Source organism: Hemiscyllium ocellatum, chromosome 30, assembly GCF_020745735.1.
Source record: "Hemiscyllium ocellatum isolate sHemOce1 chromosome 30, sHemOce1.pat.X.cur, whole genome shotgun sequence".
In the NCBI taxonomy this organism is placed as follows: Eukaryota; Metazoa; Chordata; class Chondrichthyes; order Orectolobiformes; family Hemiscylliidae; genus Hemiscyllium; species Hemiscyllium ocellatum.
Window position 1 is genome coordinate 25,776,630 of NC_083430.1, and position 18,041 is coordinate 25,794,670.

At 36.9% G+C, this 18,041-nt stretch overlaps 1 protein-coding gene across 12 annotated transcripts in view; it reads left to right on the top strand.

The window, feature by feature from the left end:
• Nucleotides 1-18,041, top strand: part of macf1a (microtubule actin crosslinking factor 1a) — a 536,531-nt gene that overhangs the window by 286,412 nt on the left and 232,078 nt on the right. For all 12 annotated transcript variants that reach the window (XM_060847668.1, XM_060847672.1, XM_060847670.1 and 9 more), the window contains exons 20-31: nucleotides 995-1,120; nucleotides 3,978-4,130; nucleotides 5,187-5,341; nucleotides 6,053-6,179; nucleotides 7,676-7,859; nucleotides 9,581-9,738; nucleotides 9,999-10,177; nucleotides 11,436-11,574; nucleotides 15,247-15,440; nucleotides 16,425-16,587; nucleotides 17,675-17,758; nucleotides 17,863-17,970. In XM_060847668.1, the coding sequence (XP_060703651.1) occupies nucleotides 995-1,120; nucleotides 3,978-4,130; nucleotides 5,187-5,341; nucleotides 6,053-6,179; nucleotides 7,676-7,859; nucleotides 9,581-9,738; nucleotides 9,999-10,177; nucleotides 11,436-11,574; nucleotides 15,247-15,440; nucleotides 16,425-16,587; nucleotides 17,675-17,758; nucleotides 17,863-17,970 (1,770 nt within the window). The remainder of the gene's footprint in view (nucleotides 1-994; nucleotides 1,121-3,977; nucleotides 4,131-5,186; nucleotides 5,342-6,052; nucleotides 6,180-7,675; nucleotides 7,860-9,580; nucleotides 9,739-9,998; nucleotides 10,178-11,435; nucleotides 11,575-15,246; nucleotides 15,441-16,424; nucleotides 16,588-17,674; nucleotides 17,759-17,862; nucleotides 17,971-18,041) is intronic.

The following is an 18,041-nucleotide window of genomic DNA, read 5'->3' on the forward strand; positions in this document are numbered from 1 at the left end:
CCAACCACCCGTGGCTCAACACTTCAACTCCGTCTCCCACTCCACCAAGGACATGCAGGTCCTTGGACTCCTCCATCGCCAGACCATAGCAACACGACGGCTGGAGGAAGAGCGCCTCATCTTCCGCCCAGGAATCCTCCAACCACAAGGGATGAACTCAGACTTCTCCAGTTTCCTCATTTCCCTTCCCTCCACCTTGTCTCAATCCCAACTCTCAAACTTCGCACCACCTTCCTAACCTGTAATCCTCTTCCTGACCTCTCCTCCCCCACCCCCACTCTGGCCTATCACCCTCACCTTAACCTCCTTCAGCCTATCGCATTTCCAACGCCCCTCCTTCCAAGTCCCTCCTCCTACCTTTTATCTTGGCCTGCTTGGCACACTTTCCTCATTCCTGAAGAAAGGCTCATGCCTGAAACATTGATTCTCCTGCTCCTTGGAAGCTGCCTGACCTGCTGTGCTTTTCCAGCAACACATTTTCAGCTAAGTTTTTTATATTTGTGAAGTTTAATCAAGCAACAGATCTTAATAAACATACTTTCTTCACTATTGTAGCTTTACAAAATAAACAGTAAAGATACACTGTGAAAAGCTACTTAGCTGCTCCCCTGCTGTGAGCTATCCTGCACAGATTTCTCTAAGATCGGCTGTGAATTACGCTGTTTGTTAATTTTTCTTGGACAAACTCCCATGTTCAGAGATACTTGATGCCTCTGCTGCTTGATTTTCATGAAATTTTTTGAGATTGGCGAATAATACAACTATTTCTTTCTCTCTTAGTTGCAATGTTTCACTATGACTGCTTGATGCAACACTAGTTCATGGACTCATTTGCCTGTCTAAGATTGATTAATTTCTTTACATTGAAGTTCAGTATCTATGCAACTAATTAATAACAGCCCATATTGGTTTAGGAGGTATTTGGAAACTTGTGTCTTTTGCTTTATTCTTTAATCCATTAAAATAATAATCTATGTATCCTGCTTTCTTGCAGTTTTTAAGTGACATTAAAGAAGCAGAACAGTATTTGCGGAACCTGCAAGAGACAATAAAGAGAAAATACAAGTGTGACCGGACCAGTGGTCTGTCAAAACTGGAGGATCTACTCCAAGATTCCATGGTATGGACAATGATTTGCTTGTTAGAAATGAATATTCTTCTATTTATTTGGTAATTGTCTTGTTTGTGAAGTCAACCTCATGGAAAATTGCCTTTTAACCAAAATCTTTCACAGAGGACTTGAATTTAGAAGTTAGTAATATGTAAACATGAAGTTTTAAATTTGGATATCTGAAGCATCTGAACGTTCCTTACACATGTCAAATTGTTCAGTGTAAGTTTCTCCAGGCTGACAGTTGAATGGTGCAAGATGAAACTCTAGGATGGCCATTTTTGAGACCTGTCTGGAAATTAGGCATAAGAAATGCATTTATATGCTCAGTGTCTATCATAATTGTTGGAGAGTGGCAAGCAGTTGCTTTGAATTCCTCACCGCATGTGCCATTTGATGAATTGTCATGTGTGTCCATGGTTGGGAAAAGGGCATTAGTGTATTTGCACACTTAATAGTGAGTTGTGCTATCCATCTTGCCACCTGAGCAGTTGTTGGTATCTAAAATGGCTTAAATCCATTTTTGTTAGCTACCTGGCAACAACTAGTGACTTCCATTTTATTCATTGTTTGGGTGTAGACATCACTGGCATTTATTACACATCTTTAACTGTCCTTGAGTACGTTGTGGTGATTTGATTTCTTGAACCACTGCAGTCCTTGGATGTAGCTACACCTACAGTGCTGTTAGAAAGAGGATTCCAGGATGTTGACCCAGTGATTGCAGTTCCAACTCAGCAGTGTATGGTTTGAAGGGGGCTTGCAGTTGGTAGTGTTACAATGTATCTGTCACTGTTGTCCTTCCCGGTGATAGTGTTGGGTGGTTTGGAAGGTAATGTCAAATGAGGCTTGTGGAGTTGATGCAGTGCATCTTGTAGATGGTGCACAAAGCTGCTACTGTGCATTGATGGTGGAGGAAGTGAATGTTCTGGATGTTAGATTGGGTACCAAGCAAGCATGCTGCTTTGTACTGTAAATTTTGGGTCTGCGCTCGTCCAGGCAAGTGGAGAATATTCTATCACATTCTTCATGTTTGGAGTTTTGAAGTCACTTGACAATGAAATATCGTGGCAAATAATAAATGGTCAGTGAAATTTATGACTGGGTCAGTTATCTGAAATTGGGCCACAGCCTACAGTTCTTCACAGCTTGATTCAATAATAGAATTTACAAGAATGGAACTGGTGATGGTGGCTGGAATTCTTTGTCGCAGCTCGGCATCATCCTGTAAGCCAGTGCTGTTATGAGTAGGATAAACGTAGATGGACAGAGTTCCAGCATCTGTAATTGTTTGTTTTATTCCATTTCTTCATGTTGGCTTTTAGTACATTCTTGTCCTCTTCCATTCTCCTGTGGTTTATCTGCCTTGACAGAATTGGGAGAAGAGTATTTGCTTTGGGAGCCTGGTATTTTGATATTCTTAACCAAAGGCCAATAGAGTGGCTAACATGGGGACCGTAGCATTGATGTTTGATTGGCTGCAAGCCTGAGAGGGCACTGATGTTTGTGTGTCTATCATTCCAACTGATTACCTTCACGCAGCGTTAATGTTATGAGTCCTGTGCTTTTGCCTATGCCAAACTTGTCCTCTTATACATTGTAACGACTGTGTTTTGGATCAAGAGTTTTGATTCAGTTCTGATGTTACAGTCTGTGAACATTGGTTCACCCAAGCAGCCAAAGACTGCACCAGATTTTAAGTGGTGCTAGATTATTTCACCAATATCAGCCTTATATTATAATTTCCAAGGAATTAGAAGTGTTCCACATTTTCCAGATACTCATGATAAATCTTAGACAATGATGCATGTGTGTTTGTATTTAAAACTTGCTGATGGAGGACTTTGGCCTTCTGAATGTTAAGTGTGAATCTCAACTGTCTCCCCTTGCTCTCACTATAGGACTAAAACAATTAGGTACAGAAGTGCAACTTATGTCTAGGGCTGCTTTGGTTACGTGATTTCTTATTAGGAACTCTAGCAATGCTCAACTGTAGGATTCTGGCAAACATGTCCTCAACAACAAGAGCAGGTGAGAGAGATGTGCCATCTGGAATAGCTTGGTGGTGTTCTGGCAAAGGCAGTAATGTGAAACCCCCCAAAGTCTTAGTTACTTTACCATTGGATCAAGATTTTGTTTTGTTATATGTGTAAGCTAGTATGCTGCAGTTTTTCTAAGGCGTCTTCTTTGTCACCCTCCACGTTATTGGTCTTGTCTTTGGTGATGGTGATTGTGTTCCATGAGTCCAAAGATGGCTGATGAGATCAATTCATTTAGTTGTGTTAAAAAGCATGTAAACCCTTCAAGTGTTTTGTATTTTTTGATCCTGCTAAAATGACTAGATTAATCTAATTGAATTTTTTTCCAACTTTGTTTATTCATCTATAATGTAGAAATAAGTTTGAGAATTAATCAATGAGCTGCTTTGTTTTCATTTCTCGTTCTAAAAATTTAGAATTTTTGGAAGCATTTACAATTGAACCCTTTTATTTGAAATTTGTTTCCTTTGTGTGTTGTCTCCGTATGCCATCTAGAGGGCAAAGACAGGAAAAAAAAATGGTTTTGTGAAGATCTAATACATAGGTGGAAAATGTAATACATGGTCACCCAATTAAAATTCAGCACTTGCATCAGCTTTGAAACATAGTTGATATTTTAACTTATACGTAGTTTTGAAAGCAATATTGTATTGTAGTTAATTTTTTTTTACAATATAATCTCAGGATGTCTTTGTTTTTAGCAGTTTGTATGTGGATTAAACAGTCACACACACATTTTCCATTTTAGCACCTTCGATTTGCTCGCTTCACTGAGTGATCACATTAGTTTTTGTGATTTTTGATTTTTGACTATCTTTATTTTGAAGGATGAAAAGGAACAGCTGATCAAGTACAAGAGTTCCATAGCGAGCCTTGTTGGCAGAGCAAAAACCATTGTTCAGTTGAAACCAAGAAACCCTGATAATGCTTTAAAAACCACTATCCCAATCAAGGCTATTTGTGACTACAGGCAGATTGAGGTAGGAATTCTGCACCTGCTTTTAGTAAAAAAACTGAAAAGGGAACAAAATGTTGAATTGCTTTTAGTAATGTGGAGGTAGTGGTAATAAAATGTATTAAGTACATTTTCCATTTTTGGCTGAGGAAGGCTTGCACCTAGAATTGGCACTGACAACTTGTTCTTGTACTATCATAAATTTTCAGCTCTGCAGTGTTTTATTGAATAAGAAATTTAATGAATTTTGCAAACAATTTTTTTATCCCTATTCCCTCACCACCTCCCTGCCCTGTCTTTGTTATTTCTCATGGGAGCCGCTTGGCACCATGCAGCATCCATCAACTGGGAAGGTTAAAGGGTCTGGGCCGCAGTCAACACTCCATAACCACTGTCAGTGTCACTTCGGAATTGGCCAGCAGGAGGTACGTTTTAAATGGGGTCATCCAACCATGCCAATGTTTCCCTCCATCAGAGACTGGTACATTGCACCTCAAGACATTTTATGTACAGTTCAACTTGGAAATATCATTCCCAAGCAATGGTACATGTGCTTTAGCAACTGCTACTATTCAAAACCCATGACCATTTGGTTGGGGCATTCACTTTCTATTTAAAATTAAAAAAACTTTATCATTCAAATGGAAAATAATAGCAGTTTCACGATAATACAAATTTTGTGACAAAATATAGCACTAATTTGACTTTGTCAGATGTCTCATTCTTTTTCCCCCCAAAAAAGGAACAAGTGTGTAAATTTATAACACTCTATAATTAGCAGATCATGTTTTGTTATGGTTTACTGGGCCAACATCATGGAGCACTGGATCCTTCCCAACCTTTTTGCATTTATTGTTTGCACAAGTTGTTTCCAAAGGCCATGGACAAGCACGTTATATGCAACACCATTCAACCAAACAAGCGAAGAAGTTAAAATGTAGTTACTTAATTTTCTATTTAAGCAAGTGGTTATTATGTAACACTCACTATGTTTCTACTGATGCCATGGTTTAATAAAATATAGATTTGTCTGCGTTTGAACATAAAAGTCCTGGCATTATAAACTTGTAATTATTAACAGATTACTGTCTGTAAGAATGATGAGTGCGTTCTGGAGGATAACTCTCACCGAACCAAGTGGAAAGTTATTAGTCCAACTGGCAATGAGGCAATGGTTCCATCTGTCTGTTTCACAATCCCTGCACCAAACGAAGAAGCAATTGACGCTGGCAGCAGGTATAGAACATTTTGTTATGAAAGAGCAATTTGATATAGGTGGTTTTCATCATGCACTTTTTATTTCAGAATATATCAACTAATTGATTGAAGTAATTTTTTTAAAACCTTTTATGTAAAATCTATTTATTCAGCAGTCGGATCTTGTGCAGTATTAATTTTATAAATTCACTTCTATGAATTGTTGTCTAGGTTATATGGAATGTTATACTTATGATAAAGTTTAGATCTTTTATGAATGATATCCTAAAGGACATATTTGCAGTGGTTTTGTTCATTAATGACACTTGACTGTGATTTTTGTGGAATGACCAAATCTAATTCAGATGGCTTCAAATGCCCACCAGGTTAAAATACAAATCTGTTCATTGAAGTAGCCATGCCATGAAGGCTTCCTTCTGTTGTAAGACATTATAACTAAAGTGTGGTGTCAATAAATTTAGGTTTTGACCTTTTATTACCATAACACTTCTTTGAAAGTTGACCCACTTTCTACTGGATAAAATATACTTATTAAATATTTGGGCACTTTGTTAAAATAATTCTGTTGTGGATCTGCCATGCCGAATCATTTCGGGGAAACCTACAGCAAGTGAGAATTTAAACAGATGTTAATGCCACGCTGATTTCAAAATGATCTTGCCTTGCTGTGATGTAAAAGTTTTATAGCTTGATTTTACACGCTCTCACCAATCTAATCATGTGTTTCAGGGTTGAACAAATGTATCAGAATGTTATGGCTTTGTGGCACCAGCTGCATATTAACATGAAAAGCGTTGTGTCCTGGAATTATCTAGTGAAAGATATTGAAACCATTCACTCCTGGAACAAAGAAACAGTATGTATCCATTTGTTTGCTTAAATTTTGCTAACAAAAAAGACTTGAAATAGTACAAACCTATCATGCTTTGTAATTAATGATAGAATAACAAAATTTGAAGATGGAATTCACAGACATGTAGGCTGTCATTTTACCCCATACTTCCCTTTTCTGACAACCCTGATAGAAATTTCAAAATGCTGGAAAACTCTGTCCATAAATGCAATTTATTCTTAAGTTTTTTTTTACTTTGCAAAGTATCTTTTATTACATGAATCATATAAAGGCTATGTATATGCAATACCATATTCTGAATAATTCTGAAGCCCAAACTTTGTAGTTTGAATGATGGTGAAACTGTCAGCATTTCTAACATTGCTGTGTGAAACTGGTAAACAGCCTCGGGCATTCTCACACACATTTAAATGCTGAAATCCAGATGTCAGAGATTTCCTGCTCGACAGGATCCACTTCTGAAGTTCTGACACTAATAAGTGATTTACAGACCACTGAATTAACACAGACTTCTACTTTTTATGGTAGTACTATTCATAACTAGGGTTTTAATAGCGTACTAAATTGTAAACAAGAAGTCTGCCCCTTTAAAAATCTGTTATATTTTGACATGTTAAACTTTTTCATTCCTTAGATATATTTTTGTCTCATGGTTTTTCAACTTCTATCTTAATCCATGTGTGTGTGCTGACTTTTATTTGTAAAATTATTTTTAAAAAGTGAATGATAAAATCTGTGATACTTTATTGTGCTGTCTCTCTGAGAATTCTTTAGTGTACTAGGCAGTTAAACCTATTACGTGGCATCTAAGAGAAAGTGAGGACTACAGATGTTGGAGATCAGAGTCAAAAAAAATGTGCTGGAAAAGCACAGCCAGTCAAGCAGCATCCAAGGAGCAAGAGAGTCAATGTTTCCAGTATGATCTCCGGATGAAGAGCCCACACTCGATGTCGGCTCTCCTGCCCCTCAGATACTGCCTGACTGGCTGAGCTTTTCCAGCACCACACTTTTCAAATACTGAGTGACATCGCTGATATTAGACACCAGGATCCTCTACAGCTACATCAGAATGAAAGTAACATTGAGAGAAAAAAAAATTGAAAACCACACTGCAAGCTTGTGAGGTCATGTTGTGCAGCTTTATTTGAGGTCAACGGAGGATGCTATCACCTTGCCAGTGATTGTCACGCTGATTTTCATTTAGTTGAGGTTTTTTTTAAAATGTAATCTATATCTTGCATTTATTTGCAGCCCAAAAGCTTGATTGATTTGTATTTTACAATGTCTCCAAATATTATTTTGATGTTTTTGTCAACAATATTATTTAAATAGCACTGATACCACAAAACTAACTTCTGAATTATTATGTGACCCAAAAGCTTTTAAAGCCAAACTAGCTAGGGGAGGTAACAGCATGTAGACCTGCTGACGACCTAAGCATTAAAATGATCTCTGACAGATTCATACCCGATTTAGACAGCCTTTATTCCTTATTACAGTTTAAAACTCTGAAAGAAAATGAGCATACACAAGTCATGAAAAATCTCCAGATGCATTTTGAGGATTTTCTTGAGGACAGCCAGGAGTCTCAGGTCTTCTCCATTGCAGACAGGTTACGGTTAGAGGAAGATGTTGATAACTGTAAGGAGCAAAGTGAGAAGCTACTAGTATCCGTGGAAACAGGTCAGTGAAATGAACATATGATTATTATGCGCTTTTTTCAGAGCTTCAGTGTAATTATTTTATTAAAATGAAGTAACATGACAAATAACTTTAAAGTATGTACTGGAGGCAACACAGCCTTAATCTTATGAATTGGATTTTCAATAATAATTCCCGCTAGCAGTATGCTGACTGTTTGAAGAGCATGATTGTGACCATTTGAAATTTGTGTTTGCTTAGAGCAAAATCAATTGCTGTAATAATGTTGTACAGTACGAAACAGTGGTACTTATAGGTGACAAAGCATTCCTTAAAGGGTAGATGTTTTGTTGAGTTCTGAGGTGCCATTGGAAATAAATACAAATGACGACATTGTTAGAACCAAGGACAGTGTGGTATTTGACCCCTTGACCTCACCTGCTTTCATTTTGCAGGCCAAGTAACAGTCTTCAAAGTACATAGCAGCTCTTATTCTCATGACTAGCAGTGTACAGGATAGCATGCTCAGGTTTAATAATTAACCTTTTCTTTTGTTCATGGGTTGAGAGTATTGCTAATAAGATCATAACTTATTGCCCAGATCTAATTAACTTGAAAAGGTGATTTGTAAGCTACTGAAATGCATTCCTGATGAAGGGCTTATGCCCAAAACATCAATTGTCCTTCTCGGATGCTGCCTGACCTGCTGTGCTTTTCCAGATCCACGCTCTTGACTGCAATCCATATCTCGTAGGTCAAACCACTTTGCCAGACTACAAAATAAAGAAATAGGATAGCTGCCCCCACAGGGCACACTGATGAAATGTCCTGCATGTGGCAATTAAATACAATCTTGGAACTGACCAGAGTTTGCATGTTCATGCTTATGGTCTTGCTGCAATAGCCCTTTAAAAAGTTGCATTTTATTGAATATGGAATAGTTGGATTTTTCATGGTGTACTAACCACTTAATAACCTTCCTGTCCCAGCAGCACTAATGCTATATTTGTGAAATGTTGATTTTTTTCTTGATAAAATTCGCATCAATCCATTTGCTATTTTTGCTTCTACTGTAATCCCATCTGTTTGTAGCAATCCTTTTTTTTTAAAAAAAGTTTGATGCATTTTACTTGCTGGCTAAGAGAGTACATCATCATGACTGACTGCTTGCCTTGCTGATGATACCACTTTTACATTTATTGTCTTCTAAATATTCCTCAATTTTTAACTGGGAGTGCCCGTTTTAAAGGTGCAGTTTGTTTTTGTTTGCACCAATAATTGGAGCTCTCAAATGATTAAAGGAGAAAAAAGGAAAGAAAGGATCCCTTGTTTGTTTGAGAGACTGAGAAATTCTTCAACTTAAACTTTCCACTTCAGATTCTAAAATTGTTTTGCTGTTGCATTAATGACTATGAATAAGATCTTACTAAGAATCTGTCAATGCAGAATTTGGTCACATGTGCCCTACCTTTCAAATAAATTGTTATAGTACATCATACTTCTAACAGTTGGTTAAGCTATGCTGCTTTGAAGTTCTAACTATATTTAGCCTTCAGGTTAGGGAAGCAAATTTGACTGGTGCAATCTTGGATCCTTTAAGAAAATGGCTTCCAATGACAGTTTTGAAAGCTAATGTCATGTCTTTTATTTTCATTTAGTTTAACTTCCTTGTTATCTCCATAATCATTATGACTTGAGAAAATAACAAGAGATTTGCATTCTTTTCAAATTTTATATCTAATTATTATGTGCTTATTAAATAGAAGAGAAAGATGAGACATTGAGTAAAACATACATCTCCGAGCTTCAAAACATCTGTTTGCGACTAGAGAAGTATCAAGACCGATTAATACGGAGGATTCAAGCCTCTGTTGAAGGCGATGCCATTCAAGATAGTGCCTTTAGAATCATTGAGCAAGAGGTTTGTCTGATACAATATCTATCCTCAATAAATTTACGATTGATTACTTGTCACAACAATCTCAATATTGTCTTTGAGCGTCGTGCTAATTTACTCCAATTAAACCTGGCCTACATTATACCATGGGAAATGCTCTCTCATAGTATTTTTAGGTAGAAAACATTTTTTGCTGTCTCTTTTCTACAATTTATCCTTGTTCTCCTAAGTAAACTTTCCGTAGATCTATTTATTGATTCTTTCATTACTTACTGTTTTTGCAGAACATGCAGCAGGAGTTGGATGGATTGAAATCTCAATTAAATCAAGTGACAAAGAAATGTGAGAGTTTTTTCCACCAGTCTCCCTCTGCAGCAAGTATTCCAGCTTTGCATTCTGAGTTGGAATTGGTGGTACAGAAGATGAATCAAGTGCATTTATTATCCTCCACCTACATGGATAAGTAAGTCTGAAATTACAGAACAAAACTGCCAAGGGTTCAGTATATGAAGAGTGACAAAATGAGTATGTATTTGAAATATTGCAGTCATTTTGTCTTTTGACGGGCTTGCAGGAGCAGTATCTATGAGCAGATCACTAATATTTTGTTTGTAGATCAATAGAGATTTTATTATATTCAGTAAGTGGACAGTTATTGAGGATTCACTTGTGGCCTTATATGTAGCACCAGTCTAAAGCTCTAGTGTAATTTAGAAATGCATGATTGTGATTTGTATATCTGTAAGTAAAAGCATATAAATGTGTGAAGAATAGGTACATTTAATATTTACGTTTGCTTCCTAAGTATAATCTTTCTTCATTTAATCTCTAGATACTTTTTTGGGGGATACTGGATTGTATATCTGCCATTCACTGCCTTGTTATTTGGATTAGACAAGGGAGATAGTGTGGCAGAATCTGAAAGATATACAATCTTTCTCTGCACCTTCTCTGAATCTATAACACTATATTCTGATCTGTTACCCTAATATACATTTGTCAGGTTAACATGCAAAACAATACTTTTCACTGTACCTCAGTACATGACAATAATTCATCAAATCAAAGATGAACTGAGAAAAATATCTATTTGTTAAAATATTAATTGCTGTCACATTGACTGAAATTAGTTCCATTGACAACTAGATCATATAAGCAGATCCCACCATAGAGCTTCAAGAGAATGGTATAAATTTAAGCAATTGTCTGATCATACATGAAATGTTGTATTCAAATTTGGTCCTTAAGTTTTTAAAAACCACAAGTAAAAAGGTTTGAAAAATGACAGCAGAAGTAATTCAAGTTTTAGATCATTAGGCTGTAGATAAAAATCCGTACAGGCTAAATTTTTTTGTGCAGTCATTCCTTTTTCAAATCTTTGTTAAAACGTTGAGGTATATTGTTAAAGGAGTGGAAAAATATTGCCTTCAAAATGTGGCAAAATTGACTTCAAGCTATTGTTAATTTAGAGAATGCTGTCTTCATATTTGTTGATGATGCTATAACTGAGCTTACTTCAGGAAATGTGTACTCCATTGTAGTATCTAAAGGTATGTTGAATGGATATCTAATTAGTAGATGTAAAGATATGATTTTGCCACAAGAAAAGTTACAAGATAATCTGAAGATGAAAGGGGATTGTTCCAAAACCATTGCTCTTTTATTCTTATGCACAGAGGTTTTATTTTCAGCAACTAACTTTTTTAAAAAATTTCTTTTAGACTGAAAACCGTGGATGTTATGTTGAAAAGCAGTCAAGGAGCTGAGATGCTTGTAAAAATGTATGAAATGAAGCTGAGTGAGGAAGATGCAGTACCAGTAGACCAGGACGCTATTGAAAGACACAGAACCTTACTACAGGTCAGATAGTTCTCAGTAATCAGTATAGCTAATTGATGCACATAATTCTTGAAGTCTTGGTACTGGCCAAGTAGTGGGTAACAACAGCAACGCATTTAAATAACATCTTTAACATAGGAAAACATCCAAATGCACTTCAGAGAAAATTTGACCTTGAGGCATAGATATTGAAGGGCAGAAATAAAAGTTGATCAATGAGACAGGTTTTCAGAAGAATTTTGGAAAAAGAAAGTGTTTTTAATGAGGGAATTCCAGAGATTGTGACTTTGGCTGTTGATCCTTCAGCTGTCTATGGAAGGTAAAAGGAGGGGGTTGATTTAAATATGTTAGTTGGTGGAAGGTTAACTGTCCTTGAAGAGTTTTTAGGCTGGAAGAGGTTGCATAAATAGGGGGATAAGAGTACAGCAGAATTTCATCAGATTTTAGAAACTGATGTGGATTAGGAGTCCCTTTGGGTCTGGAATGCACTGTCTAGAAGTGCGAGGTAGGTTGAATTCATACATTCAAGAGGTGATTATTTAAATAGTAAGGCTATGGAGGGGAAATGTCAGGAGAATGGCTGAATCATAATGCTCATACAGAGATCCAGTTCAGATACAATGGCTGAATGTTCCTCTATGTCACAACAATTCTGTGATTCTGAGTAAACAGAATCATTATGATGGGTCTAGAAGACTTTGATAAATATACCTGCAATAATATTTTGGTTGAGCTGATGTTTTAGGGGTGCAAGATGTAGAAGGTTAATTGGGAAAGTACTGAGTTAGTTGGGTAATGTAAGCATGGTTGGGTGTCAGCAGCACATGTATTGTGACAGGGACACAGACTGGCCATGTTACTAAGTAGACATTTTATGTGATGTCAAGTTCAGAAACTTACCTTTGGGTTCAAATTTAATTGTAGCTTCAGTGGGCTGACAGTGATTATCCACAGTAAACCGGAAAATATTTGTAATCTGTAAAGCAATAGACTTGTTGGAAGATTTTTAAAATAATTCACCATGATACATGATTTGGAGGTGCTGGTGTTGGACTAGGATGTACAAAATTAAAAATCACAATACCAGATATAGGCACAGAATTTATAGCAAAAGTTTACAGTGTGATGCAACTGAAATTATGTATTGAAAAAGATGACAAACAATCCAGGTCTTTTTCAATACATAATTGCAGTTGCATCACACTGTAAACTTTTGCTATAAATTCTGTCTTACAATGTTATACTCCACAAATACCTGATGAAGAAAAAACACTCAAAGCGACTGTTTCCATCTAATCCTGTTGGACTACAATCTGTTGTGATTTTTAACTTTGTACACCATGATACATAACTAGTTTATATCTCTAACGGTAAAAGTTCTACTAGCAAAAATACATGGTTCGTAGTCTATTTAAGAGATAGGGACAACATAAATGTAAAAGAAAAGTAATACAAGAATGCAAACAAAATAGAACACATCCTAGTAATTGGCAGGAGAACAGACAAGGATGACAAACAGGCTAAGAATGATACGCAAAAAGAATGTGAAAGTAAACCTGCAAGGGTTATCAGAACCATCTCAAAAATCTCTATGATCACATCTGAAAATGTGGTTGATTAAGAGCAATTTTAAAAAAATAAAATGCTGTTTATGTATCTGAAAATGAGGAACTTAGTTTCAATTCATCATTATTTACATCACAGGAAGAGATTGCCTGCTGTGTCTTTGAGCCTGCTCCACATGTTCAATACCCTGTTTCTGCTTTCTCTCATGCCCCTTGATCTCATTAGCCCTAAGGACTATTTAACTACTTGAAAATATTCCATGTTTTAGCCTCAACCACCACATGGCAAGTTTCCTGCAATCTGTAAACGGATGCAGGTGCATCGCTGTTCTCATACTGGCTGAGGTTACCATGAAGCGCCCCTTTTCAACCTCTTCCCTCTCCTGAAATATGGTGACCCTCAGATTTAGCCATTACCAGTTGTCCCCCCCTTGTGAGAGAGCAGTCCTAGGGTCCAAAATGGATATAACAATGTTTACCTTTTACCTACATCACGTTGAGTAGAGACTGTCTTCCTCAAGCACATGGTTTGGTAGTTTGCAGAGCCAAACAGATGCTTCTGTCTGTTGATAGCAGCTTTGTGCAATGTGTCATTCATTGATTAGTAGGAAGGCCTCATCTCGGGAATTGGCTTCCCCTGCATCCTTCCCTATGCTATTGTAAATCAACATTAGCCCTGGGTCCAGTTAGAAATTCTGATTGGCTTGTCTCAAGACCCTAATTTTATCCTCCATCTTGAAATTAAATGTATGATCTAAAGCTTAATTGTTACTTCCAGATATTCTGAATCTTTCCGGGAAGCATGGAAGCTCCCAGTCTTTACTGTGTTAATATGGAAACTGTTGTTCCAAGTAAAACAATCTCATATTCCTTTTGTTCTAATGGTAATCAAACCAAGCTTATTGTAAGTCAGACTTCAGAACAAGTCAATTGACCCCTTCCTTGAATCTAACAGTCCTGTAAACCTCATAACTATAATCAGCTGAGCAATGGAGAAGAGGCATTGAAGGAGTATGGTATAGTGCCACCGTGTCAAGGCCTGCAAATAGGTTCAGAAGGATGTGAAGGGATAGTTTATGTAGAAGTTTATGTATGATTTTTAAGAAGAATAGGTTTAAACCCATAACAGCATTAAAATTAATTGGAGATGTTGAAGCATTGAAGTTGCAGGAAATGGAAGCATAGAGATAATGTGACTGGATTAATAATCCAAAGACACAGGCTGCTGATCTGAGGTTCCCACCATGGCAATTTGGTAGAACTTAAATTCATCAAGTAATTCTAACATATAAAGCTAAATTCAATAATTCTCTCTTCCCCCCACCACCACCACCCCCAAGATCAAGCTAGCTGAGTAATATTCAGCAGGGAGAGAAAAATGGCAGCATATGTGATCTGATGTTTATATGACTTCAATCCCACAGCAATTTGGTTGAATCTTAACTGGCCTCCAAAACGGCCTCCCAAGCCACGCAGTTCACAGGCAATTAGAAATGGGCAATAAATGCTGGTTTTTGCCAATGAAGGCCTCATCCCATGTAGTAAAATAATACAAAGAAAATCGGGAGGTGATATTATATCCACATAGTTTGGATGATGAAGGGAAGTTTCAAATGTGCCAATAGTTGAGAAGATCAGAGGAACCAAGTGTTAGTTTCATGAATAGATGGTTATAGTAAATTAGATTTGGGGGAGAAGAACCTTGAGAGTTTGAACCATTCACTGTAAGTTCTTGCATATAGACCAGAAAGGTTAATTTGAATGGTCAGCAGTTTGTTGTATGTGCTTTAAGAGCTTGAGATTGTCTCGAGGACAGGGTTCGTAGAAGCATGCTAATGGTCATTGATCCCTTCTGATTCTGGTGTCAGTTTGAGGATTTTCAATAGGAACATATTTATCCAACCATGTGTTTTAGCACATTGTCACATAAGACTGTTTTTACTCAAAAGATATTAAACCTAATATCAGTCAATGGTTACTGAATATGAATGTTGTACTGGTAAATGGGAATAACAAAGCTGAAAATTTGATTTGAACTTTTACTGATGTTTGGCACTTGCACATTTTTGGTTTTAGAAGTGTTATTTTTTGTTATGAAAGTAAGTGACGTAATCTTTGTTATTTGCAGCAATGGCTTCATGATGTAAATGATAAAGACAATGTGTTTTCCTCTTTGGATGAGGGAATGCAGCAAGCAAATGCTGTTGGGGAACGTCTCTTCAAGCTACACAACGAACGCAATTTGGATTTAGAGCGATATCAAGAAAAGGCAGCACAGCTAAAGGATCGGTGGCGAAATATCTGTTCACAAATTGAAATTAGGTTAGCTGTCTTTTTGCTCTTTTCCAAGGCAAAACTTTTTTAATAGTATTTTTTGTATTTGAACTCAATGCTTCTACAAATCCATTAGCCTAATCTTCTCTACAGGTTTTTCATTGCTGTTTTTCTACTCTCACTGAGACCCACTTCAGGCACATATGTTCATTCATCCCATCTTTGACGTCATCTGCTTTAATAACAATTTTTTTTTTAAAAAACATACATTGAAGCAATAAATTATTTCACATTGCCATTATTTTCTGATCATTGAACATTAGTGTAGATCAGAAGCTTTGTCTTTCATATTAATTTATTAACAATTTAAACAACAATGACCATGAAGAATAACTTATTGTATTTGTGCCATTGTAATTTCATGATCTAACATGGAAGAAGGTTTCTCTCATAAGGTTTAATCTGACAACTAATTGGTGGTACCATGTTCCAAGGAGAAAGTGAGGTCTGCAGATGCTGGAGATCAGAGCTGAAAATGTGTTGCTGGGAAAGCGCAGCAGGTCAGGCAGCATCCAAGGAACAGGAAATTCGACGTTTCGGGCATAAGCCCTTCATCAGGATGATAAGCCCTGATGAAGGGCTTATGCCCGAAACGTCGAATTTCCTGTTCCTTGGATGCTGCCTGACCTGCGCTTTTCCAGCAACACATTTTCAGCGGTACCATGTTCCAAGCCAACCTGATATTACACTATTTCACAACACCACCACCAATGTCTGAACCCTCTAATCCTAATAACGCATGATAGTGACATGTAAAATATCTCTATTTTATCCTTTTGGTTTTGCTTTCATCTTATATAAAGTTAAAGCTATTAAGCTAAAGTTCTGAATATAATGTTGGTTGTTCATTCAATACCTTTTGATGTAGCCTGTGGATGAGAATTACAGCTGTGGTCTAGAATGAAACCTTAAGTAGAGGAGTTGATTAAGTTCAACTACTTTTTTTTTTAACCCTTTCCTTACACTATGCAGAGAGTCTGAACTGGAAAGCATTGAAGGGTTATTAAAGAATTACAGGGACTGCCATCAGTCACTGATTGATTGGATCGAAGAAACAACTGCTCAGCAAGAGAAGATGGAGCCAGGCAAGGCTGAAGATACCAAGATCCTGTCACAGCAACTTAGTCAGCAAATGGTAAGAAAAACCAAATCCACTGTAATCCACCAGTCGTCTTCAAGAATGCAGTGGTGTTGCCTTCAATAGTTTATTCTTCCTTAAACTAGAAAGATCCAGCTAATCAATTCAATGGGAGGACCATTGAACCAAAAGTATTGTCCTTGAAGCCAGCTCCATAAAATCTTCAAGTAACACTTTTGCCAAATGAATTATGATAGACTGGATGCTGTGCCTTGATTTCCCAATAGCATTTTGCCTGCTTGGTGTTTTCTCAATTCTCAAAAGACCAGAGTTCCAAACAAGGGCAAAGGGAAATGCATCAAGGACATTATGAAATTTTCTGTGAAGCAATGATATTGATAAAGGGGTGGAGCTTGCTTTTTCAAAATTATGATAATTTGTCCATGAAAATGCTTTATGCTTGGAGTCACGATGCTTTAATTAACAAGTTGCTGACTAAGCCAATGTTTATTTCATGTATGATTGCCTTCAAGAAGGTGGTGGTCAGCTGCTGCCTTGAACTACTGTAGTCTTTGTTGTGTGGTACAGCCTGTGAGTAAGTGACAGTGAAGGATTGTCAATATTAATTCCACATTAGAATGATTTGTGGTTTGTAGGGGTATTTGCAAGTTGTGGTGTTCCCAGGCATCTTAACTGATGAGGCACAGTGGAAAATCAACAGAAATAAATGCTGCATTCCATATCCTATGACCTCATGGGACACTCTGCTCTGTTTGCCCAAACATCTGCAGGTTGAGAATCGGCTTGTTCAGTCACATGAAGCCTACCGCAGGAGTCTGTGACGTTGAATAGATGTGACCTTCAGCTGGAGGGACAGCTGTAGGCAAGGACAACCACTAATGTGTCCACTTCAAAAAAAAAACTTGTTCCAATGTTGGTCTAATGTCTGTTTTATTTTCCTCTTTTGTTTTGCTTTGATTCCTATCTTGATAGTCCATAAGTTTGAACTACAATTATGCAGCTTATTTCTAAAAGGTTAATACCCCAGTTATGAAAAGATTATGTAAAACTGAAAACTTGCTCTTAAACTCACTGTATTTTGTATCATGTAATATATAGACTCAAATTATTTATTTTAATTTAGGCATTGGTTGCTGAGATTGAAAAGAATCAAACTAAATTAGATGAATGCCAAAACCTCTCTAAACAGTACTCAGTATCTGTAAAGGTAAGCTTTTGACACATTCGGAATTAAATTCATTAATAAGATACTTTTTGTTTTTGGTGAATTCAGTGAAACAGAATTTAAAATACCTCACTTGATATCTCTAGGATTATGAATTGCAGTTGATGACTTATAGAGCTTTTGTTGAATCTCACCAAAAATCACCTGCAAAACGTCGGAGAATGCATTCCTCATCAGATGTCATAACCCAAGAGGTGGGAAAGCAGGGCTAAATGAAAATAATTTTGTAAATATTCATTGTAAATAAAAGAGCAATGCAGTTTTT